The sequence below is a fragment of the Rhagoletis pomonella genome, unplaced genomic scaffold (genome assembly GCF_013731165.1).
Source record: "Rhagoletis pomonella isolate Grant_MI unplaced genomic scaffold, Rhpom_1.0 Rhpom_scaffold_00023, whole genome shotgun sequence".
NCBI classification, from domain to species: domain Eukaryota; kingdom Metazoa; phylum Arthropoda; class Insecta; order Diptera; family Tephritidae; genus Rhagoletis; species Rhagoletis pomonella.
The window spans coordinates 673,682-699,349 of NW_023458577.1; the positions used below are offsets into that span (position 1 = coordinate 673,682).

The window sequence follows — 25,668 nt, forward strand, 5'->3', positions numbered from 1 at the left end:
TTGCTTTGTGTATTAGAGGAGTTGGAGAAATTTGTGGAGAGTAGAATATAGTTGTTTGGAATGGGAATATTAGTGCTGGTGGATAGGTGGGTTTCCTGGATAGCTATGATAGTTGGATTGTATCTCTTAATATGTAGGAGGAGTTCACAACTGTTGAAAAACCCTTTCATGTTCCATTGGATGATTGAGATTGTCATCAGTAGTTGGAGAAATTTTGAGGGTCACAGTACATTTGGAGGAAATCTTCGTCTTATGCATGAGCATTATCGAGTGGTTCTGTCTTTTTTGTTCTGTTTTTAGTTATGGATTTTAGTTGAGATTTTTGTCTGTTTGAAATGTTTTTAGGATATATAAGCGTTTTGCTGCCCGTGGGGTTTTCGCCTGGGCGTTCTATGGCTGAAGCGCTCTCGCAAGCGGTGCCGACCTGTGTATCTTCATCATGCATTATGTCGCCAGGCGTAATGTCGTCGTAGGTGGTGATTCTTCTCGGTGCTATTGGTACCAAAGGATTGTCCTCATTTGCGGAATTGTTTTGGCTGGTGCTAAAGTTGCTTCGTTGGAGTTTTAAGACATTTGAGTAAGGTGTTGGGTTGTGTTGATGTCTAGAGTGGTATATAGTAAGAGCAGATTTATAGTCCGTTTTTCGTAATATTTTTATTGTTTGAATTTCTTTTTGTTTGATGAATATCGGACATTTTTTGTCGAAAGAGTTGTGATCAAGGGGAAAGAGGTTGTTATCGATACAGTTGATGAATTTTTTCATGTCAGAGCATAGTTTATCGGGGTCCAAATGGTAGTTTCTGGCACAGTTTCCGCATAGCTGTGGGTTTTTACAAACTTTTAATGGGTGTCCGAAACGCTGGCAGTTTTTACATTTGAGTGGAAGGGGGATATACGGCCTTATTTTGGTTCTTTCGTATCCAATAAACAAATACTCAGGCAGGTGGAGTGATTCAAAGGATAAAACTATTAAACCTGTTTCTTTTAGTTCATTGTTTTCTTTTTTTTAAGATTTTTTTAACCTCACGCAGTTTTTGGTCTTTTAGTTCTTCGCGAATTGTGTCTTCACTTATATTACGCAGATCATTTGAGTATATAACCCCTTTGGTGAAATTTAGGGAATTGTGAAGTGTAACTGAAACTGGGGCAGAGTTTGATGGGCTAATGGGCATTGATGTCAGCTTTAACAACTTGTTTGTTTGGTGCACGTTTCTTGTTTTAATTAAGAGGGTGCCGTCGCGTTGTTTAATAGCTTTAGTAACTTCACTACTGCAAGTATAGTCAATGGCTTTTTTAATGATAAAGGGCGATACACTTGTGAATGGTTGATTATCTAGTCTGTTAACGATTAAGAATTTCCCATTGTCTATATCAGGAGGATGTTTACCCCAAATATCGGGAGAGTCTGGCATTTTGATTTTTGATACACTTGTGAATGGTTGATTATCTAGTCTGTTAACGATTAAGAATTTCCCATTGTCTATATCAGGAGGATGTTTACCCCAAATATCGAGAGAGTCTGGCATTTTGAACAGAATTTGGTCGCAAAATTGTATATTTTGTTGGTTTTTTAACACTAGCACGTGTAGTTTTCTTTGTTATTTATATTTGTTTACAAGTTTTTAACTAGCACGATGCGCTGTTTGTTCTTGTAAGCACAAAACTGGGTTTCGCGTTAGGCGGGTGTATAAGCGAGTAAGCGAACGATAAGGCAAAGAGAACAGTAGTGCGATTCACTAACTTTTAACAATGCGACTTGTCGAGATGTCAGCTAACAATTTTTGTTGTTTGCAGTAACGATTGTGCGATTCATTAACTGTGCTGCCGCTAATGGCCACAAATCCGTTGCATATGCCTAACCATTTTATATGGAAGAAAAAGTGCAACACCCTCCACAAAAAAATTCTAAAAAATCAACGGTAACTTTTAGCGACTTGACACTTGCACTTTATCAAACTAAAAAAGAACGGGCTACAAAACTGCATACCCGTAAATCTTATAAAGATCCTGAATAAAAAGTTCGAAATATTTATAAAATTAAAAAAACATACTTATAACCTTTTAACTTCCAGTTTCCTATATTGCTTTACGCCCTATTGGAAAATTATAACCGGAATCCATATAGACAAGTTTTAACGAACTATTTTTCGTGCTATTTACTTTATTTTTCTTGTTTTTAATAGTGTATTCTGTGTGTGTGTATTATTTAAACAAAATTCAACAAACTTTCGTAAAACTTCAAGTTTTTAATAAGAATAATAACAGAATTATGTATGCAGTCTTGTAGTCCATTAAATTTTAATACAATAAAGTGCAAATTTGATGCTGAAAATCCTTTGATTTTTGATTTTTTTTGCTAGCGGTGCATTTGTACGAAAAAATTGTAGAACGTACCTTTTACGTTTTATTAACAACACCAATCTAGACGTCGTCAAATTAGCGGCCTTTGTTATCGTTAACGACAACAGGTGATTTGGCGCTAACGAATGTTGTTAGGGAAACGTTTACCGAATAGCTAAATTGTTAAAATTGTCGTTTAGCTGACTTAACCATAACTAGAGGTGTTAAAATCTCGTAGTGAATCGCACAACAGAGCGTAAACGTCTGGTTTGATCAAGAGTTCGACGAGAACTGACGCACTTGTTTCCTATCTTTTGTTGTATTAAAGATAAAAGCAGTTTTAAGTGATCTTTAACGTTACATTTTTTGGGAGTGAGTTATGTGATAATGTCACACGTATGGTTAACTTGGCGAATCCTGCAAAGGTAAAAATTAAACCAAAGTATTTTAATAAAGATCAAGGTTCAAAGAAACTATAAAAATATTAACTTTTGGAAAAAATATTTTTTTTGGCAGATCTAAAAATCAAAATATGTGGTATTTAACGTTATCTTGTGATTTTATTGGGAGTATGGTAAATATAGAGAAATAAAACAAGTGGAAATTGTTTAAAATGTGACAACTCAAATATTTATTCATATACATACTTATTCAGTAGATAATACCTATCTCAATATTTGCCCAATAACACTGCAACAGCCGAAATTAGCATTGATTGAAAGTACTTTTTTTCTATACGCTAAATCCGAATTTGGCAACAAAAGTATTCCATCACGTCAGAATTTTGAGAGAATGGCGATCGAAACCCCAAAAATTACCATTTAAGGCATTTTTGAAAACTTGCTGAAGAGTTTTGAAAGAGAAACTAATTATATCTTTCGATAGATGTGCCAAAAATTACTATTTTTTCGTCCTGGGCTTGACTTTGATGGGATAAAGCAATGTTTCGAACATGATGCGCATTTTTAAATACACCTGAAGTGTGTCACTTCTTCGATCATGATTTGTGATTGTGTACGATGCCATCTACCCAGCCTTTATCATGCGACGCCACAGTGCTGTGGCTCCATATAAAATGTGGGCAAAAATGCAATTATGAACAGATTTAAATGAAAACTTCTTTTCTAGTGAATTTGAGGGCGCTGAATTCAAAAAAGCAACTTGTTTTTGATACCTTTCGCACTTTCCCAGTAAATGCAGTTTAAGTGTAAATTTTGGATTCTTGTTGCATTTACGTAGGTATGTACATATACTTCATTCCATTTTCAAACGTGAGGTGTCGGTTTACATGGATTGGTCTGTAGATATGCAGTAAAGTTTTATTTTTTTTAAACGGTTGTCACCTGTTAAAAAAGTTGAATTAAAATTATTTAATAAGTTAAATGAATTAGATATTACAGTATGGGTATCAATCGACGTGGTTTTGAAAATACTTTACTTTTAAGCTACACGTATAAGGGTTGCCACCTCTTTAACCCTAGACGTACATACATTCTTCGTCAATTAGACGAGCCGACAACGTGTGTGGTTTACAAATACAAAGATAAGAATGTACTTCCATGGATAAACAATTAAATTAAATTTAATTTAAGGTTTTGGGTAACTGAAATATGTATAATAACATGGGTGTCAGACCAAAGAACAAATTTAAAATATTTAGCAAAAAATAAGTGAAGAATAAACAAATTCCTGAAACCTTAAAGTTAATTTGAGGGTCCAGTGATATGAAAGGAGCATGAAAACATATCACTCATTGGTAATGTATTATATTGCAGTATATAAAAAAAAAAATACGATGTTGCAACCCTTTCATTGTATACATATATTAATATATATATTTAATTAAATTAATAATTATAAACTAATTAATATGTATTAATCATTATAAATATATTAATATTTCATATCTACAAATTTTGTATAATTTAATTAAATTCCATTTGAAAACAGTTGGCGACGCTCTTCAAAATATTTGCAAGCTATGACCTTAAACCTCTTTTGTCGGACTGCCATATATATATGGTGATACATATTTCAGTCACCTAATTCCCTAAATTTAAATAGAATTTGATTTTTTTAAACAGATAGCAACCCTCCTACATGTAGGTAAGATATCAACCGTTTCCAAACCCTTTTCGATTGATACCCATCTTTTAATAATTTATTTAACTTATTAAATAATTTGAACTAAATTTTTTAACAGGAGGCAAATTGCTATAGCTGCTACTTATAGATTTAGTTGCATCACTAGATTGTGTTTCATTCCATTTTTTCTCTCTCTACATTTTTTCACTCGTTCACGTGTTGCTTCAGGACGTTTTGCAATGACCATGATTCAATAATTCAAGGTTCGATAAACTGACAGTTGTCTCTCTCGCACCGCTCCCTTAACAGTGGCACCGTGTTGCTTCTTCGCAAATTTTCTTGGAAAAAGTGTAGCTTTGATGTGAAATAGAAGTATAAGCTTTTGTGCAATATGTTTATTTGTATATGCACATGAAGCAGATTTAACTCATGAAAACATAAAATGTTTTTAAATTGGATGTTTACATAACTCTCATAGTAGTTTTATTTTAAGTCCTTTTGCCATTTTTATGCAGCTAAAAAGTACATTAATTACGTAATTCACGTAGATGTATTAAAATTTATATTAATACTAGAGGGCCAGTTACTGTCAAAATTTGACAGTTTTTCTAGTTTTTAGGAGGCTTGGAGAGGGTTTCTAACTTAACACGTACCAAAACTTATACGGTACAAATTAACCTACCGGAACATCTTCTGCGTTGGAACTAAAACGAAACTAAAATTTTTGTTATCTTAGAAGGTCTTTGGACTTCAGCAGGACTTAGAATTGACCCGATACCTTTCACGTTATCGGTAAATATTAATGATTTGATACATATCGATAGTTCGATGAATTTTAAAAACACTAAAATCCGGTAACTCAACAAAATTCGTTAACTCGACCAATTTCAATAACTGTCAAATTCGATGGCTCGATAAATTTCGATAACTCAAAAATGTAAAAACTTTGGATGCCTTTATAAATTTTTACTTTTGACATCTCCACATTTTTCGAAAACTATCTAAACATTTTGATAACTCGTTACACTCTGTTAAGGCGATTAAATTCGATAAGCAGTGATATGTCGATAAGCTTATATAACCTTGAAATATCGATAAATCGATATATTTTGAAAATTCCATAAACTTCGATTCGTTGAACCAACCAATTTCAGTAGATCAATAATTATCGATAACTCTGTAAGTTGAAAGAACTGCATTACGACTCCTCGATAAATTTCGTTAAGTCTATAAATAATGATAATTCAATAAATATCGATAACTTGATACATTTCTTTAACTTGACAAATTTCGTTAATCCCACACGTTTTTATAGCTCGATAGCTATCCGTAAATTTGGACAACTAAGTCTCTGTGTCTATAAATTTCGACAACTCAGTAAACATTGATCAGTTGGAATAATTCGATACGTTGCGATAATAAACTTCGATGATTCGATAAATTTCAGTAACCTTTATGGCTGATTTTATTTCGATTCCTATCGGAAAATTTCAACTCTGTTAACCTAATTCTTATGTATTTTTCATTGTCTCAATTTTCGCCTTTATCTCAATTTTCGTCTTTATCTTCACTTTTGCCTTTTTTTGTCTTCATCGTTATCACTTGTTTCTTCATCTTCATATTTATCTTAATTTCAAAGTTTAATTTCAAATACGAAGTAAAACAAAATGCGAAACAGCTTAAATTGTACAGGTTGCAAAAATAACCATACACAAATATGGAAATTTTTAAACGACGATTTCCAACCAATTTCGAAACTATAAAAACTCTCCTCATCTACAGAAAATTACCTTTCCAACGGTGTTTTTGGTTTTGAAATCGGTAACTTTACCTTGGTCTTCATCTTTGCTTTTATCTTTCACATCTTTGCTTATATCCTTTTCTTTTTCTATTCACGTAGATGAGATGAGGTGCGATGACGTGATAAGATGTGGCGTGATTTTATGTGATGTGATAGGATGTCATGTCATGTGTTGTCATATCCTCTGATGTCATACCATATGATGTCATATCATGTGATGCCACGTCATGTAATGCCATGTCATGTCATACGATGTCAGACCATGTGATGTCAAGTCATGTGAAGTCATGCCATATAATGTGATGTAATATCATAGAATGTCATGTCACGTGATATCGTGTGATGTGATATCATATTATGTGATGTAATATCATGTGATGTGTTGCCATGTAATGTGATCACATTCCATGTTCCGATTAGTATATCGATAACCCAGTTGATAACTGTGTCGATAAAAATACCGATAACAATATCCATAAAGATAGAAAAATACAACCATTGTAAAATCGATGAATTCATCGATAAATACAACAATCTTCAGTATCGATTATTGTACATATCGTTAACAATATAAATGACTAAATCGATAACAAAATCAATTATTTAATCGATTATTATCCCGATAACATATCCATTATTGTATCGATAAAAATATCGATTATTATATTGATTATTATATCGATTCAAATAGCGGTTATTTAATCAATAACAGTATCGATAACAATATCGATTATTTTATCGATAGCAATATCGATTATTATATCGATAAAAATATCGAGTTTTATATCGATAACAATATGAGGATGAAGTCATCCTTTTCTTCATATTTATCTTTATTTTTGCATATTCCTCTTCACCTTTACCTTAAAGTGTTTAAATTTACTTTGATCTTCGTTTTTGCCTGTACCTCTAGGCATCTTTGTTTTGGTTTTTATTCTCAAACCGCTAAACCGCTGAGAACTATTTCCATGTGCATTAGTCCCCTTGAATTTGACAATTTACTCCCAACCAACTGCCGTTAAAGAAGTTTCACTTCATAAATTCAAGAGATGTTCTTACCCTTTTAGTTACCCTAATTCTTATGTATCTGTCATTGTCTTCATTTTCGTCTTTATCTTCACTTTTGCCTTCTTTTTTTTTGACTTCATCGTTGTCATTTATTTCTTCATCTTCATATTTATCTTTATTTCAAAGCTTAATTTCAAATGTGTAGTGAAACAACAGGCGAAACATGTCAAATTGAACATGTTGCAGCAACATGTATACACAATTCGAAAATGTTTAAACGACGGTTTTGGCCGTAATTTTCAACCAATTGTGAAACCATAAAAACTCTACTCATCTACGGAAAAATGCCTTTCCAACGGTGTTCTTGGTTTTGAAATCGGCTCGGTAGAATCGCCAAACGAACGGAGACAAAATTTATGTTAGCGTATTAATATATAGATTTCGTTCAATATTTCGCTTAAAATGCCAGATTTCCTGCAAAAACATAACAATTTACAAAAGGAATTTCACTACTAATTGCCTACTTTGCGTACTTTTCTACTACCGCTTTCGTAACAAGGGATTGCATTCTTCCCCTTTCTCTGTCCTTCGTAAATGCAACCTTTTGTAAGGGAGTGTCAAACCGCGGCTGTCAATAATTATCTAACCTTGTATTATTGAATCATGGCAATGACGCGATCACGCTCGTTGTTTGGCAACTGTATTTCTTTCGCTTTTGTTGCGTCTCGTAGTTTTTTCATGGTAACCGCCATTTTTTTCTTTACTTATCATTGCTCTTTAATTTAGCAATGTAATTTTGATTGATTTAAGCCCGGTTGAGCGGTTTCTGCACAGTATTTCAAGAGTTGTCGAAGTTTAAAAGAGGTTAGTATTTTTTAGGTGTAAACGATCTTTAACGTTACACAAATTCAATACTAAATCGTTGCAAAATTATAGCGGTTCAGATATCAATAACTATGTCTCTCTATACTTCATTGAAATCTACGAAAATATATATATTATTACACCTTTTCTGCATTTCGGTTTTGCACAATAACGCCTTTTCTTATATTTGGTCTTTAACGTTACACGATTATCGGAGAAACATTTCAGAATGATCAAACTCACGAAGAAAACAAAAAATTCCACTAAATTTCCATTAGTCTATTTCAAAATACTTTATCTTACCGAAGACCAGCTTTAGTATCGAAAAATTAGTAAGATATTAATATTTTAACATTTTTGTGCGGGTTGACTATATTCTTCATTTTTATCGCACGCACAGGAAGCACAAGGGAAATTAAAGTACCGTGAAACATACTTAATTGAATATAAATCAATAATTATTTCTAGATACTATACGATGTATATTAACAAAATATGTCAGAGTTGACGCGTGATTCAAAGAAACATTTTTCTCACCGCACATTAAGTGAAAAGCTGCGTTACAAGCAGAATAGCTGCGCTTGATTGCGTTGGCTTAACAAATGAAAAAGTGGTGAGGAAATGTGGTGATTTCCGAAATAGCTATCACTTCTACATTTTTTTCAAATTATTGTTGCTTTTCCACAATGAGTTTTTCATTAAAAAAAACGGCCTCAAGCTCAAAAAATTTTTTTGAATATAATTGTTATAAGGGCATAAAATAACAAAAACAAATAACTTAAAGACGAGCACACCTAAAAGTTAAACATTCTAAAAATAGAATTATTAACAAAAACCAACAAAACCAACAACCACATGGTCAAGTGTGAATTGCAGCGGAATAGCTGCGCATGATTGTGTTGGCTTAACAAATGAAAAAGTGGAAAAAAGCAACAGTAATTCACAAGGCTCCTGTAAGAACAACAATGGCGACCTTATAAATTTTTATCGAGTGTATTGTGCGAAAGACTGAAGCCCATCGTAAACGAGCTGATTGGATCTTATCAGTGTGGCCTTAGGCCTGGAAAATCCACCATAGATCAGGTATTCACAATACGCCAAATATTGGAAAAGACCCGCGAGAATAGGATCGACACACACCATCTATTTGTCGATTTCAAAGCCGCTTTCGACAGCACGAAGAGAAGTTGCCTTTATGCCGCGATGTCTGAATTTGGTATCCCTGCGAAACTAATACGGCTGTGTAAAATGACGTTGAGCAATACCACCAGCTCCGTCAGAATAGGGAAGGACCTCTCCGAGCCGTTTGATACCAAACGAGGTTTCAGACAAGGGGACTCCCTTTCGTGTGATTTCTTTAATCTGCTGTTGGAGAAGATAATAAGAGCCGCAGAACTGAATCGCGCAGGCACAATACTTTACAAGAACGTACAATTGCTGGCGTATGCCGACGACATCGATATTATCGGTAAAAACAAGGGCTACGTCTGTCCTGCCTTCTCGGGTCTGGTGGTGAACGAGGACAAAACGAAGTATCTCCTGTCATCACACAAACAGTCAGAGCATACACGTCTTGGCACCCACGTCACTGTTGACAGTTACAAGTTTGAAAAAGTAGACGACTTCGTTTATTTGGGAACCAGCATTAACTCCAATAATAATGTCAGCCTTGAAATCCAACGGAGAATCACTCTTGCCAACAAGTGCTACTTTGGGCTGAGTTGGCAATTGAGAAGTAAAGTCCTCTCTCGTCGTACATAGATCACACTCTATAAGTCACTCATCATGCCTGTGCTGGTGTATGGCGCGGAGGCATGGACAATGAAAGCATCTGATGAGGCGGCTCTTGGAGTTTTCGAGAGAAAGATTATGCGAAAGATTTACGGACCTTTACGCGTTGGTGATGGCGAATATCGCAGACGATTTACCGATGAGCTGTATGAGCTTTACAACGATATAGACATAGCGCAGCGAATTAAAATTCAGCGGCTCCGCTGGCTTGGCCATGTCGTTCGAATGGACAGAAACGCTCCTGCTCTGAAAATATTCAACGCAGGCCGCGATGCTGGTAACAAAGGAAGGTCTTCTCTGCGTTGGAAAGAGCAGGTGGAGAAGGACTTGGCTTCACTTGGCATTTCCAATTGGCGTCAGTTAGCACAGAAGAGAAATGACTGGCGTGCTGGTTTGGACTCGGCCAAAATCGCTTAGGCGGTTACAGCGCCAATAAAGAAGAATTCACAAGGCGAACTTAGCACAGTGCGTAGGCAACTGGCTGAGTCAGTGGGATCGTCGGTTCGAATCCTACTGAAAGAAGTCTGATGAGGAAATATGGTGATTTCCGAAATAGCTATCACTTCTACCATTTTTTCAAATTATTGTTGCTTTTCCACAATAAGTTTTTCATTAAAAAAAACGGCCTCAAGCTCAATAAAAATTGTTAATATAAACAAAAGGAATATAGACAAAACTGGTTGAATTAAGGCGCTTCTTTTAGTTCTGCCACTAGTATTATGAACTTCTTTCAACCAGAAAATATATTTTTTGACTAAATTTTTTTTGCATCGAGCTTTTTTCGACATACTTTAAATTTATTTATCAGATATGTACACGCTAAAGTATAATTAAATGCATATTAATTTAATTACTGTCTTTCGTTTTGTTACTTATGAAATAATTTTCACTTTGAATAAAAAAGTACATTCCAAACCCAATTAATTACTATTTATTATATGGAAGGAGAGCTTCTCAAACCATATTGATGCAATTTGTTCATGTTAAGTTGTTAAAAAATAATAAATATCTAAATCCCGGGACTGATCCCGGAATTGAACCAACGACATCCCGAAAATCCCGGGATCGTAAAAATCGAAAAAATTAACATCTCTTATGTCTATATATATAAAAATGGTGTGAAAAATGAAATTCATCAATTGAGAACGGCGGCGCCGATTTGGCAAACATTTTTTTTTGTTGTTCGTAATTGCCATGAAAAGGTTTTTACGAAAGAATATTTTGGGAAGACCCTCCGGAAAAGTCGGGAAATTGGGAAAATCGAAAATAATTTTTTTTGGATGGAATTTTGTGTGCAATTGTTTCGGAATGGCTTTTCGAATGGAAAAATAGAAAATTCTCAGGGGAAAACTCGGAAAATTCCGGAAGAACGCGAAAAATTAGATTTTTTTGACGAAATTTTGCATTTTGTCGCATGGTTTGATGATTTTGAACGATGTAAAGGTGGAGAATTCGTTGTGATGCTTGGAAAATTTCAGATAATTGTGAAATTCATTGTGAGCATGAATCAATTAGGAACAATTTTCTCCTATGTTTCTTAACCGGTTCGTATGGTTCTTGCTGTGTTAAAAAGGTGTTTAGAAGGAATGCACAAAGTTTTGATTTTTCCGATAGGTGATGCAGGGGTAGAGCTACGCTAAACAATCGCATTTATGGTCCGATTTTCTTCATATTCGGTGCATAAACATAAATAAACCTGCCAAAAATAGACCCGATAGGTGCCTTCAAAGTCGAGTTATGGAAAATTCAGTTCCATGCAATATGTTCTCTTATCCATCTATACTAATTATATAAAGAGAAGTCCCTTTTTTGTAACAGGTAATCTCGCGAACGGCAGGTCCGGCTTTCTTGAAATTTTGTAAATAAATAGCTCTCAGCAACCACCATGAAAAGGGAACGATATATTCGAAAAAATCTTTTTATGGTCCGATTTGCTTAAAATTTGGTACGTAGGTAGCCTTTTTCCTAGATTAGCATATACAGTGCAATTCGGTTATAACGAACTCAACGGGACCGCGTCAAATTGTCCGCCATAATCGAGTGTCCATTTTATTAGAATATACTATTTTTAAATAATACAGAAATAATGTACATGTATAAATACAAAATCGTATACTTTTCATGCAAGGTAAATGCCCGTTTTTCGGTTCCGACATTTTTCTTAAAGTGAACAAAACACAGATCTAAACCCAAGGAACCGTCACGAAGCTGATTGCCTATTTTGGCAGATTTCGGTGAACCAATGAACTTTGTTTAAGTATATAGACGTTTTCTGTCGCAGATACGGTTGCCTCTCTTTACTGAATTCGGGGAATTACCGAACTTTGTTTATTGCAGAGATTATATTTTTTATTTGGCCTTGGCCCGTTATAACCGAGTCTATTTTAACTGAGTTTTTTTTCATATGTTTGAACTAGGACTTGACAAATAGGTACATATTAACAGAGTTTCCATCTTAAGCGGGTCTATTATAAATGGATTACATTGTAGGATCCTATTTTCCGTTAAGTGGACCAGGGACCGATCTATCCGAAAAAATCTTATTTCCGATATTGGCTATTTAACAATACTTATTACACTGGCCAACGAAAATAGATAGACTGTTTTGTCCGTAAGTACAAAGTTTCCATCAGCTCTAGGTTTTGAGAAAAACGTGGTTAAAGTGTCAAAAATTCGCAGCTTTTGCAATATTAGAGAAGCCCTAGCAGGGAAACGAAAGGTGATAAAACCTTTCACTTAGGCTTAAATTAACGCTAGAACTCCCGGCAGCTTTTAGATTTGCCGCATCAAAATCAGTGTTGCCCTGTGATATCTATACTAATTATATAAAAAGAAGCTCTTTCTTTTTATAAGAGGTGATTTCGCGAACGGCTGTACCAATTTTTTTTTGAAATTTTGGACACCTACTGAAGGCTTTCGATATATTGATGGAGCATGGCATCACCCATACATATCGAATTTTTCATACCGTTTATCTCTGGAAGTATTTGTGGTAGAGTCCTAGAACTTTGTACTGAGATTTTAAAAATCAACCCCGATCATGGAGAAAAGAGGGGGCTATTGGAAAAGGGGGCGTGTCGTCTTCCAAACATATTGAAACTTTTACCGATCTGTAGATAATTCTTCGGTACGTGTGTCACAAACACTGAACTCCTTCTAACCGAGCGGAGCGATTTTTATGAAATTTTTGTATGTGTTTGAGTAGGTCCCTGTATAGTTTAGGTTCACAACTTAAAACGCCAGGAGGCGCTGGAGTCGAGTTATTACGCAATATTCGTATTTGTGATCCGATTTGACTCATATTCAAGATATATGTGTATTGGTAACGATAGGGGCAATACTATTACAAAAAAGATACGCAAGGTGGCGCTGGGGCCGAGTTATTGCTAAAAATCGTGAAGTGAAGTCATTCGGAGGCACCAGGGAACAAAGTCAAATTACCACCGTTAAATCAACCATCAGAACCATTGCGGTCCTTGATTTACGGCGACTATACAGAATAAAGACAATTCTTGATGAATGCTTACAATTGTAAGATATTAAGGTATTGGATTTCTGAGGACCAATGATACTCTCCAGTTTGGAAATTGCCACCAACTATACTATACAGATTCAAAGACGATTCACCATCGAACAAGATCGTTCTGGAGGATATGCCTACTGCCGGCCACAAGACCAAAAGTGAACGTCAATTGCTGGCGAAAACGTTGAACAAAATGTTTCAATAAAAAAATTAATTTTGGGCGGGTCGAAGTTCGCCGGGTCTGTTAGTAATCTATAATGGAGGTAAGCAACTTTGGCGTAAATGTTGAAAACATTTATTTAACTATACAACGAACTATTTAAAATCATAAGCAGAAGACATAATTAGCAGAAAAACTCTGATAAAAGTAAACAGTAACTAATTTCATTAGCGTACTCGTCACACCCGTCACAGTGACTGAAATTCATATAACTTGTTTGAACTAATTTGTTTTGTATCTCCGAAACCTATTAGAAAATACTGGTTTTAAAGAATTTTATATTATAGTTTAAGAATTAAGCCTTAAAATGTGAGTTGAAATGTCACACCCGTCACCGTGGAACGTGCCATATGTTTACAACGAGTATGTTTTAGTTTAGGAGTACATGGCGACTGGTTATTAACTAATGAAATTAGCGTTTTAGTTTAAATTGTGTGTAATCCATAATTCTATTAACTGAAGAAATCGTTTTAAATTTGCCTTCCCTCAGACTCCATATGTTTATTTTCGCATTACACTGTATGTGCGTCGCTAGCTGAGTCGCGAATCGAAAGCAGTTTTCAATTTATTACTTACTATTCCATTGATGGCTTGGTGTTTTGAAATATGAAGACATATTAAACATTGCACGGATTGCTGAAATTGCTCTCAAATAAAATATTTTTAAAATAAAGTCGTTAAGGACCATTTTCGCTGTGTATCTTTACAATTTTATTGAAATAAATTTCCGAAAACTAATGATTTTCGATAACATAGTATGTATTCATTAAATAAACATTATATATGTACATTTGCAAATTTTTTATACAAATTGTCTAAAAATACTTGAAATGTAAAATATAAAGAAGTGTGAGTTTAGAAACACTTTATGATTAAATAGCGTACATACACACATATACACACTTCCATATATCTATGTATTATCTAACACATAATATGTGTATATGCCAACAGGGTTTACACATATATTTCAAAAATTGTCAATAACCACAAAACAGTTTATCATTATTTTAGTGTGTAGCTGGCTAGATGATTTTCTTTTGTATAAATTTTTTTTTATAATGTAATGGAAGAAGTTTTCTTTTGATGTCAAAGTAACTGCGCTAGCGTAAATGTATGTAATACAAACATTATAATAATACTAGAGTTAGTGAGTGCTAAACGTACATACATACTTATATCGATATATAGACACACAATAGTGTTATAAAACTTAGTGTTTATGTGTACGATAATTGCAATTTGAAAAGAAAATTCGATTCGTGGCATTTCTTGCAATGAGATGTAATTATAATATTGTACCTGAAAATTGTTCAATAATTAATTGTAAGTAAGGCAATCTATATATTGTACTCTGGTTTTTGCATTTCGTTTAATTAATATTCATTCATTGTAAAATCTATGTATGAATTCAATAGTTTCGTACGTTCCAAATACATATGTATGTATATATGTATGTACATATGTATACATACATACTAGCGATGTTTCGAATGTCATATTTTTCACATTCGCGAATGCGAATAACATCAACCCTCTGCTACTAACGTGACCGAAGTTTCTCTATTATACTGACGTGTAGTCTCTCCGACACCAATTTTCAGATCAATTTTTCAATTTAAAGTGCAAATTCTATCAATATTTTAAATACTCATTAATGAAATAGTCATATAAATAAGCTTTATGTCGAAAAATAGGCGTTTTTAGTAATCAATGCTATTGAAACTCAGGAAAAATGTCACATTCGGTGTCTAACAGACTACAACATCAGTCGGAGAGGGTTAAAAAAGCTATAATCCACTTAAGTCATCGTTGTATAAATTATTAGAAAATTGAACCAGTGATAAGCCTATACAGTATTTTAATCTAGTCAAAGTTCAAAAGGGGCATATTTTATTTAAGAAAAAGTAATTTTGCTGCCTTTTCTCCCATGAAGGAATTCTTAGAGGCTCGTTTACAAGGCCGGCTGCACTGAACAATTGCTCACTTTCGACGAATAAAGTAAAAAAATTAACTAAAATATGGAAATATTAATAGTATTAATTTAATACAACTACCTAAAATAAGAATAGCACTGAAAGGGTTGTTATGCCTGTAAAATACCAAACAACCGCTAACATACATATCCCTGCAGGGAAACCGCGGACTTGTGAATCAAATTTCTAGTTCCGTACTAGATCTTTATCGCCAAAAACGAACCAGACCGATAATAACAGGATCCGCACCAGTTCAAAATCAGCGAAATGTGGTACTTTTAAAAACTATTTTATTTCACTTTTTTCATAAGAAATCGATATCTAAGGTGACGAATTTAGAACTGGTTCGGAACTGTCGAAAAAGGGACGCAGAACGAACTAGATCTTATCTGTCGAATTTAGAACTAGTTAGGGACTATCGAAAAAGGGATGCAGCGGGGGTTTGTTTACTTTACATAGATATGTGTTTGGCGGCTTTTTCGTTCAAATACGCTTTCAGTCTGCACTTCGCAGATGCTTTTTCATAGTTTGGTAATACAAAACAAAAATGTATGTTAACATTTTAACATCTTGGGACCGTCTGGAATCTAACCAATAACAGCAAGCCCCTCTGCAAACTTAGCTACAGCCAAAGGTATGTAAACGTACATTTCTTACAATCATTAAAACAAATTTAATTTCAAATTGAATATACATTTCATTGAAAATAATTTAAAATCGCACACACGAAAGAACCAAAAAGATTAAAAAATCATGATAATTTTTTCTTTCGTCTGTCGATTTTAGAACTGGTTTGGAACTATAGAATTTAGAACTAGTTTGCAACTATCGAAAAAAGGATGCAGCAGGGGGCGAATGACACTTCCTAGGACATCACCATGTTAAAATCGCAGGTTGTTCGCATGCAAAAGAGATTTATCGCGAACCAGTACTGGGTCTAAATGTACTAGAAGCGCACCGGTTCAGAGCTAGAGATTTTTCTCACAGGGATGTATGTGCGTAACGCTGCGATTGTGTGCTTAGTGGTCGCTAACTGCGCGTTCTGCCCATATACACTTTCGCATTCGCAAAATATTCGTATCATTTGATGCGAATACCGATGCGAAAGCGCAAAATGATGCGAATCATTCGCACAACGAATGCGTATGCAAATACTCGCAACATCCCTCATACATACATATATACTCATATATGCTGGTAGTGGCTACAGGTCAAAGTCGCTTGTAAAGGATTGCCTGCTAAATTGTGATTGCGTTCGAAACTAGAATTATACATAGATATGTGAATGAGAAAACTTAAATTAATATGTAAGATCCAAAACAAGACAATTTAGTTATGTTAACATTTCAGAAAGGGCCTTATAATAGACGACAGGGGATGAGTCTTAAGTAGTAGAAATACATATTGCAAAAAAGGTGACAAAACCTTTATATTATTTGAATTTAGTTCGGATATTTCTGCCGTCGACATTTTGAATTTAAAACTGGCTTTCTTCACACTTGGTGGTCTTTGTTGTTTCCGTTTCTCCATTAGTCTTTTCGTGCGATATACTAGTAATAATCGATTTGATTACCACAGAGCTGCTATTAGTTTCTGTTGTGTTGCTGAAAAAATGTGAAAATATTTTAGAAATATGTAATAATAGTATATACGCGTTTATAGCATCATTGCAAGTGATTTTTATGTATTTTTTTAATATTTTTTAATATAGGGTAGTCGAAAAATTGATACTACCATTTACATCGGAACATGCTTAATGTCATTTGAAAGTTAATCAACACCAATATGGTCTTCAGTGCCAATATCAATTCTTTGTCGACTTAACTTCGTATCGACATCGACGTCACGTCAACGTAAAATTGGTACTCACTAAAACGTTGTGTTCATGTTGACGTGATAACGATAATTCTACAAAAATAAATGCGATCTTTAACCCTGCATAACCATGGATATATATTTTTTATATGTGATACCCAATGTTAGTCGTTTCGACTACCATGATTTTAAATATAATTTTTCAAGGTGCAGTACCACTAAAAGTGGTTGATTGTGAAACTGTTATCATTTTTTTATTTAAATTCAAAATTACTAAAACAGTTTGTGTTTGGGTTTTGTTTTATTTGTATTAATAATGGCTAAATAATTATTTTACGAGATCGAGCCATACCCCGGAGCTAGTCCCGAGTTTTTCTTGCAGCAAATTCACGAAAAGTGTCAAACGATAGGCAGGGTTGAATTTGTCAACAAATACAAAACGTAAAACCAAATAAGTCTATACATTTCTTAAAAAAAAATAAGTAAACAACGAAATATTTGAAGACGGTGTAACTATCCCTAATTGAACAGATTTTAATAATTGTTTAAGGATCAGCCAAATCGGTGTTGTAACAATGACATGTAGACTAACCGACTGACGTTTTCTCTAGAAGAAGTGCTTTTTGCGTTCCCGTGCACAATTGTAGTTAGTCTTCCATTAATCTCACTTGAGAGTTCAAAATTTTTGTTTGAAAGTTCCGCAGGCTTTATTTCGAAGAATTTTGGAACATTGGGTCGGATAGTTTCGTGTAGTCTTTGTTGTATCAATGCACACTGGCCGGAATTGGATTTTTGTTTGGCATAAATTCAAGATTTTTATAGCAATATATTCTTGATATCAGTTACTTTTATTAAAGTACATATGTCATATAAGAAAATTTCCAAACAGATTTGAAGTTTCAACACTGTGTTTTCAGTGCGCTTTCAAAGTCATGTGTATGACTAGCTGTTATTTTGTCAGAATTGGTGCAAAACTATTAGTCAATTGTGATGCGCTTGTGAAAGGTTGCTTTAATATAAATTAACAAAATTAGATATGGAAAAGGTCAAGGTATTTCTAATATGAGTTAGTTAATGTGCATATCGTGTGTGTGTTTGTTTGTTGTTATTTAATGTTTATTTAAAGAAAAATACTAAACAATATTTTTGTGTTCTGTGAAGTAGAACTAGCAAACTGGCAAGTTATGACACGAACTAATAAAAAATGCTTGATAATAATGAGATTTTGGGTGCATTCGAAATCGTCAAAATACAAAGCATCAGTCTCTTTTATTTCTAAACCTCAGCAGATTGTAATGCCCAATGTGCGCAACCACGGTTAGATGTTAATTTTTAACTAGGTTGCGCAAGCTAGACTTTTTCTTCTAGTTCGGTTTAGAAATAAAAGAGACTGATGCTTTGTATTTTGACGTTTTGGAATGCACCCTTTATTTGAGTAATAACAGTTTTTGCTAACTTTCGCTCCTTTTCCAAAATTTAACATTTTAAGCAAAGTACGTGTAGAAATCTATGTATCCTCCTTACATAGAATAAAGCAAATTCAATATTTTTTCACCACGTTAATCTTGAAAACTACTGAACGGATTTGTGAACATTTTTTAATACGAGGTATTATCTGTAGGCCTGAGAATTTCTATAGGGTTGCCATCTGTCGTTCGTTAGATTACAGAAAATAAGGTGTCAAATTAAGGTGCTTGGCCTCTAGATGTGCATTAATGTATTATCTTCATAGTAGGGCTGTCACCATTTTAAAATTTATAATATCTTCACAGTTAACTGGACTATAAATGAGGTGCAAAGTGAAAGGATACGGTCCCCGGATGTGCAATAAGGCTTTATTTTTTTAGTGGGGTTGCCACTTTTTTAAAACTTACTACCTTACATATACATATGAATTTTTTGTTAATGACATCAGATTTGCACAGTTCATTTAATTAAAAAAAATTAAGGTGCCAAGAGCTTGGCCTATAGATGTGCAATACATTTTTATCTTTTCGTAAAGGTTGCCCCCTGTTTGAAAAGTCGAAATGAAAGAGTGCTAAGAAATCTTTAGTTTGAATATTTAAGCTATTTTTGAGGTGTTTGAAGGAGATTGGTATCAATCGAAATACGTTTGAAAGACTTTATTCAGAACTATATTTAGTAGGGTTGCCCCATCGTGGTTGCGTGTTTAAGCAAATTTAACTTGAATTGTGGCGATTAGATAATTGAAATATGTATCACAATATGGGTGCCACATTAAAGAGGTTTAAGCAAGTTTTTAAAAAGTTTTGAAAAAGGTCATCGTTCAAAAGCAACGTTATATATGGGGAGAGGGGAAAACGGGGAGTGTGGGTTATCTGATCGGCCCAAAAGTTTTACCATAACTTGCTAATAGCATGAAGAACATATGTACGAAGTTTGCAAATTAAAACTTTCTTTTTAGAATTTATGCCAACAAAAATTTAAATTCCGGCCAGTGTGCAATGTAAAAAGTTGCACTAAAACCATTGTTAGTCGTTTCGACGAGCACTACTGCAAACACATCAACAAGTGGTAGCTCCAAACTAGGGATGTTGCGAATGTGGAGTTTTAGACATCCGCGGATGCGAATGCGGATGCGAATGCGGATGTCATGTATTTTTAAGAAATAATTTAGGTGGGTAAATTAGGTGATTTAGGTAAATAAAAAATGGAAAGGTTAATAATTTTTAATAATCTGCCTTATCCTGAGTTTTGCCCGAAAAAAATTCACCATAAAATTTGTATTCCGCCCATCGTAAATATGTACATGAAAACCAAAAGAGAAAAGTGAACCGGTTCGGGAAAAATTAAACTCATGATAAGACTGAATGTTTTTTTAGTACTGGAATTTAAAAATTGGAACATTGTACTTAATAAAAACTTTTTGAAGGGTCGTAAGTCAAACCTGCGCCACTATATAACTACTCGCTCGAGGCGACAAACTTGAAACTTGGCAAAATTGTAAATTCTTTTCGATTGACAGTGCAGTTACATTTATTTATTTTTATTGCGGTGCAATAATTACTTTTTGAGAATTTCATCGGGGCTGCAAATGTCGGATGTATCCTTCTGACTTCCATCTTCACAATCTAGCATCATGGCATAATCGTTGTTTAAACACTGTTTTTTCGAAAGAATTCTTCATTCTCATTCGTTTGGTTGTTTCCGAATTTGTCACGTCATCAGCGTTTTCCGATTTAAGTTTTTGTAGCTCATTTTTAATGCTTCTGTGACTGGTTAGATATACGTCTGTGCACTTGCAAAATATTCCAGGTACCGAAAATAACAGTTATTTTTTTCCGATAATATTTTTTTGGCCTAATATTTTTTATTCCGAAATAAACGTCCTATCCGGATAATAAAGAAACCGCTTATCCAAATTAAACAAATTTGGTATCATATGAAAGAGGACTGAAATAGCTTTTAGACAGAAATAACGAATGAAGGTTACCACCTCTATTTAAATTTTTTTGTAACTTAATACTAAAGATATTCATGTAAATACATACCTGCCCAATGTTTGTTCTGTGGTAATTAATTAAAATTTTTTATTGACATTTTTTTGCCTCTTTTAGACATTTCAGTTTTAAAGCTATTTAAGTCCTCTTTCATTGGATACCAAACTTGTTTAATTTGGATAAGCGGTTTGTTTATTATCCGGAAAGTACTTCTATTTCGGAATAAAAAATATTTGGCCAAGTTTAACTCGTAAAAAATATAACTGTAATTTACGGTCCCTTCAATATTCGCATTCGCAAAAGATCCGCATTGATTTTTGCGAATGCGAATTTTAAAATTAATGCGGAAGCTCCGCGGTTGCGAATGCAAATATTCGCAACAACCCTGCTCCGAACATATCTCTAGTTACCGTGCAGCTAAGTAACCAGAGACCATAACGATTAAAAGAATTTTTATATTTTTTGAGCTCATATATCTTTATTGCGATCTGTTTTTTTCTTTTTAACATTAATCAATATATGAAACTTAAATACTAAATAAGAAAATAATCATGTATGGAGTACACCCAGTTGCGCAACCATAATCTATTCGCAATGTTATTAGAGATCTAATATTGATTTCCTTTTAAGGCGCTGGAATGACACTGTATGAGAAGTGAGTGTAGAAATAAGAAGATTTGGGTGATCATGAATTTTTTGTCGGTGCGTCAAGGCGTGCTTTTTAATTTCGGAAGCAACAGTAGGGATTTTAAGGCCACGGTGTATTTGGTTGTTTGTGACATAGAGCGGAGCGTTCACAATCATTCTAAGAGTTTTTGATTGGAATCTTTGGAGTATTTCTATATTGGAGGTTGCTGCAGAGCCCCATAAATGTATTCCGTATGTCCATACTGGCTTTAAGGCACATGAATAGAGTAAGAGCTTACTCTCGAGTGAGACTTGAGACTTCGGGTTCAGTAACCTATGCAAATTTCTGAGCTTCTTTCCCAGTGCTTTGCGTTTAGTGAAAATATGAGTTTTCCACGTAAGCTTGCTGTCGAGGTGCATGCCTAAGTATTTTGTCGTATCACGCTGTGGAATATCCACGTTATTGAGTTTTACGGGCGGGCAGGTTTTACGTTTAAGGGAGAACGTAACCTGGACAGACTTTGTTTCATTTGGTTTAATTCGTCAGTCTTTCAGACATTGTGTTATTTTGTTGAGGCCATTTTGGAGTTTAACCGAAGCGAGTTTTGGAAGGGTGTCCATTGCGAGAATTGCAGTATCATCTGCAAATGTACCAACAATTGCTCCTTCGGATGCTGGTAAAGCATATGTGTATAACAGGTAAAGGATGGGACCCATCACACTTCCTTGAGGTACACCAGCTGAACTTTCGTAGAGTTCAGACTGCTCCTCGCCTTGCTTAACAAAGAAAAATCGATTTTTAAGATAGGACTCGATAAAGATATAATAGTTTATCGGGAGGGTACTCTTTATTTTGTAAAGTAAGCTGTCAGGCCATACTCGATCGAAAGCTTGAGATATATCGAGGAATGCAGCTGTACAATACTTTTTGTGTTCGAATGCAGTGTGAATGCAGTTTACAAGCCTGTGAACTTGTTCGATTGTGCTGTGTTTTTTCCTAAAACCGAATTGATGATTAGGGATTATCTTTCTTTGTTCTATTACTGGCATCAATCTTTTGAGAAAAAGAGTCTCCAGAATTTTATAGGCGATGGGTACCAAACTGATTGGGCGATATGACTCAACCCTGTCTGCACTTTTTCCATTTCCATTTTTTTTTCATTTTCTATTTTTAACTGGGAAACTTTCCATTGAGGTGGAACGAAACCAGATGAGAGAATTGCGTTATAAATATAAGTCAGGAAAGTGATTCCTTCTTCCGGGAGCTGTTTTAATCACCCTCATTGCGTAAGTCGTAAATAAGGCTAAATTGTACGACTCGACAACACTGGCATTGTCTACTGTCGTGCTGAAATAAGTAAACGACGAAAATCATCGAAAACTATGCAGTGCTGCCAAGTTTTCCCGTTTTAATACACTAGTCGAGTCGAAAATTTAGGCAATGACATGAAATTTTTGATACGATTCGACTCTCGAAAAACGACTTGCATTCGGCACGACTCTCGCAATGAGGCTGAATATTTCTCCAGTGATTAGATGGTAACCGGGAGCCTTTTTAGCTTTGAGTTTTTTGTTCGATTCCTTAACCTCAGCTTTTGAGAATTTTTTATGGGTGGGTCCATTTGGTAGGGTTGTTCGAGAGTCTGTCTTACTTTTTGTGCAGTATAGGGAGAGGGTTCAATTTCATGAGGAGCAAACACATTTTTTAGGTGACGTGCAAATGTGCTTGCTTTTTCTAGATCACTTTTAGCCCATTGGTTGTTTTCCATTCTGATGGCGGGTTGTGCCAGAGTTGGCCTCTTTAATTTGTTTGCTGCTTTCCAGAGGCAATAATCGCTGGCAGCCGTTGCATCTAAGTTACTGAGGTAATGATGAAGTTGGGAATTGCGTTCTTTTTGCAAGATTTCTTTGAGCTCTCTCGTTAGCGTATTTAATCTTGGGGATGTCTAGTCTGCTGCCACCTCTTTCTAGCCTGGCGTTTTTTGGTCAGTTTTTCTTTTAAAAGAGAAGAGATTCTTGTACACTGTGATTTGTTTAGAATGGGTGCTGATCTCCAAGAGATTGTTATTTGGCCTTTCAAGTCCTCGACAACTATATTAGTAGCTTGGATAGCTTCTGTGCAGTATGAGTTAATATTAAAGTGTTTAATATTGTTTTTTATTAATATAGCTGAGCCACCATGTGCTTTTTTATCGGGATGCATTGTGTGATAGAGTTTGTAATTCGGTATTTGAAAATAGATCTTTTCGGTGAAATGGGTTTCGGATATTAGGAGAATATCTATATTATTAGACTTGAGTAGCGTTTTAACCTCGAGTACGTATTTCGATAGGCCGTTAGCATTCCACAGGAGAATATTCATGGGATTGTAGGGATGCCGGACTTCGTCGTAAGGGTGACGAGAAGATTCATCATAGTTGTGATTTGTTGCATAACTTGCTTGAGAAGCATTATCATTTCTCGCATTTCTCTTGAGGCATCAGAGGCGTTTTCTTTTGATTGAAGGATTGAGTTACTAGGACTCGGATCTTGTGTGATTTTCAACATTTGGGAGTAAGAAAGTAAATTTCGGGGCGGTTGCGAGACTCGATTGGGTGAAAGTGGAGCCGATTGCTGCTGGCTGATACTTTTGGGATTGTTGTCCTCCATTCTTCTTAATGGTGGGTATTTAAGTTTCTGCAGATTTTTGTACACCATGCAGCTTTTATAGTTTGCTGGGTGATTTCCTTCACACAGGGCACATTTAACATCGTTGGATTTTGTCTTGCGCGAGCAATCTGCAGACAAGTGGGGGCCAGCGCATTTAATACATACCGGTCTTCTACGGCAGTATGCTTTTGTGTGTCCATACTGTTGACAGTTAGCGCATTGTGGGATTTCGCGTTTTGGGCGAGGGGGTTCAAATACAATTTTTGTGTTGAAGAGATATTTGATATCGTATATTTCCTTGTTATTAGGGTTTGCTTATAGCTCTACAATGAACATTGGTAGCGGTTTTTTCGTGTTTCTGTGTTTCATATTGTAAATGTTAAAAGGGATATGGCCGAGATTCTGTAGGGCTTCAGCGATTTCTTCGGTGCCAATAGACGAGTGCATATTTCTGAGTATAACTTTGAAACTTCTTTCTTGTTTTGGCTTGTGTGTATGAAACTCAGTGTTTTTTGCTCTAGTTGCTGAACAATTGTTTTGTAAGCCTCGGGAGTTTTTGCTTGTATTTTAACTTGCTCATTGCTTATGAGTTTTAAGTCGTACAGACTTAGAGCAGTTTCGGATAAAAGCTTCATTAGGGGGTAATGTTGCTTACTTTATCAACGAAGATTGGTGGGGGCTTGGGATTATTTTCTTTGGGCTTTAGGTTTTCATTGTCTTCTATTTCATGAGCAAACCTATTTTCTTTAGACTGGGATTCGCCTAGCCAGTACTTATCAAGTTTTGCTTGTTTTTTGGTATTTGAGGGCTTACCTGAGCTTTCTCGGGGCCGTTTTTTGGGTTCTACTGTGGTCCATGGGTCCTGGGGTAGGTTCATCATTTGAGGCTTGCTGTTGGTACAGTAATTGCAATTGCTTTTGAAGTAGCTCAATTTGATCCTGGATATTTGGATTTTTACTATTGGCCGAGGTGGGGCATTGTGAGCTCCACGAATTTGGTGACCGTCTTGAGATCGACAGTTGTTGTTGCTGTTTCTGTTCATGCTTTTCCGGTTGTTGCTGTTGCTTTTCCTGTTGTGTCTGTGATTTCTGCGGTGTTTCGGGCTGCAGAGGAAGTTGGGATTCTTGTTGCTGTTGTGACCTTTGTTGTCTATGCTGTTGTTGTTGTGGCTGAGATGATTCCTGCCCTCCCCCTTTGGGAGGGGTACGATTTAAGGACATTTTGAAACTGGGGTGTTTTTGGGGTATTTTTATTTTTTATTTTTTTAAATATAAATATACTATGGCAACCCTGAAGTAGTGTCAATACTTAGAAGTGCCCAAAACATAGCATACTTTTAGGCTGCCTGTACATCCACTACTGGTTTGTTGCTAGCACATTTGTTTGTTTAATTTCAACTCGGCGGAGTCTCGCTTGATAATTTATCACTCGCGCAGGTACAAATTTTTAATTTTAAATATCAAGCTTCACTTTCATTCAGAACTTTTAAAGCACTCCTTAGTGTCAAT

At 35.0% G+C, this 25,668-nt stretch overlaps 1 protein-coding gene across 1 annotated transcript; it reads right to left on the reverse strand.

Annotated features, from left to right (window-relative positions):
* Positions 1-250: 250 nt before the first annotated feature.
* LOC118749614 (mediator of RNA polymerase II transcription subunit 15-like) lies at positions 251-25,380 on the reverse strand. Its single transcript, XM_036484419.1, has 3 exons — positions 24,974-25,380; positions 17,108-17,212; positions 251-602 (listed from the first exon to the last, which is right to left on the reverse strand). The coding sequence occupies exons 1-3, from the start codon at positions 25,378-25,380 to the stop codon at positions 251-253; spliced, it is 864 nt and encodes a 287-aa protein (XP_036340312.1).
* Between the last annotated feature and the right edge of the window lie 288 nt (positions 25,381-25,668).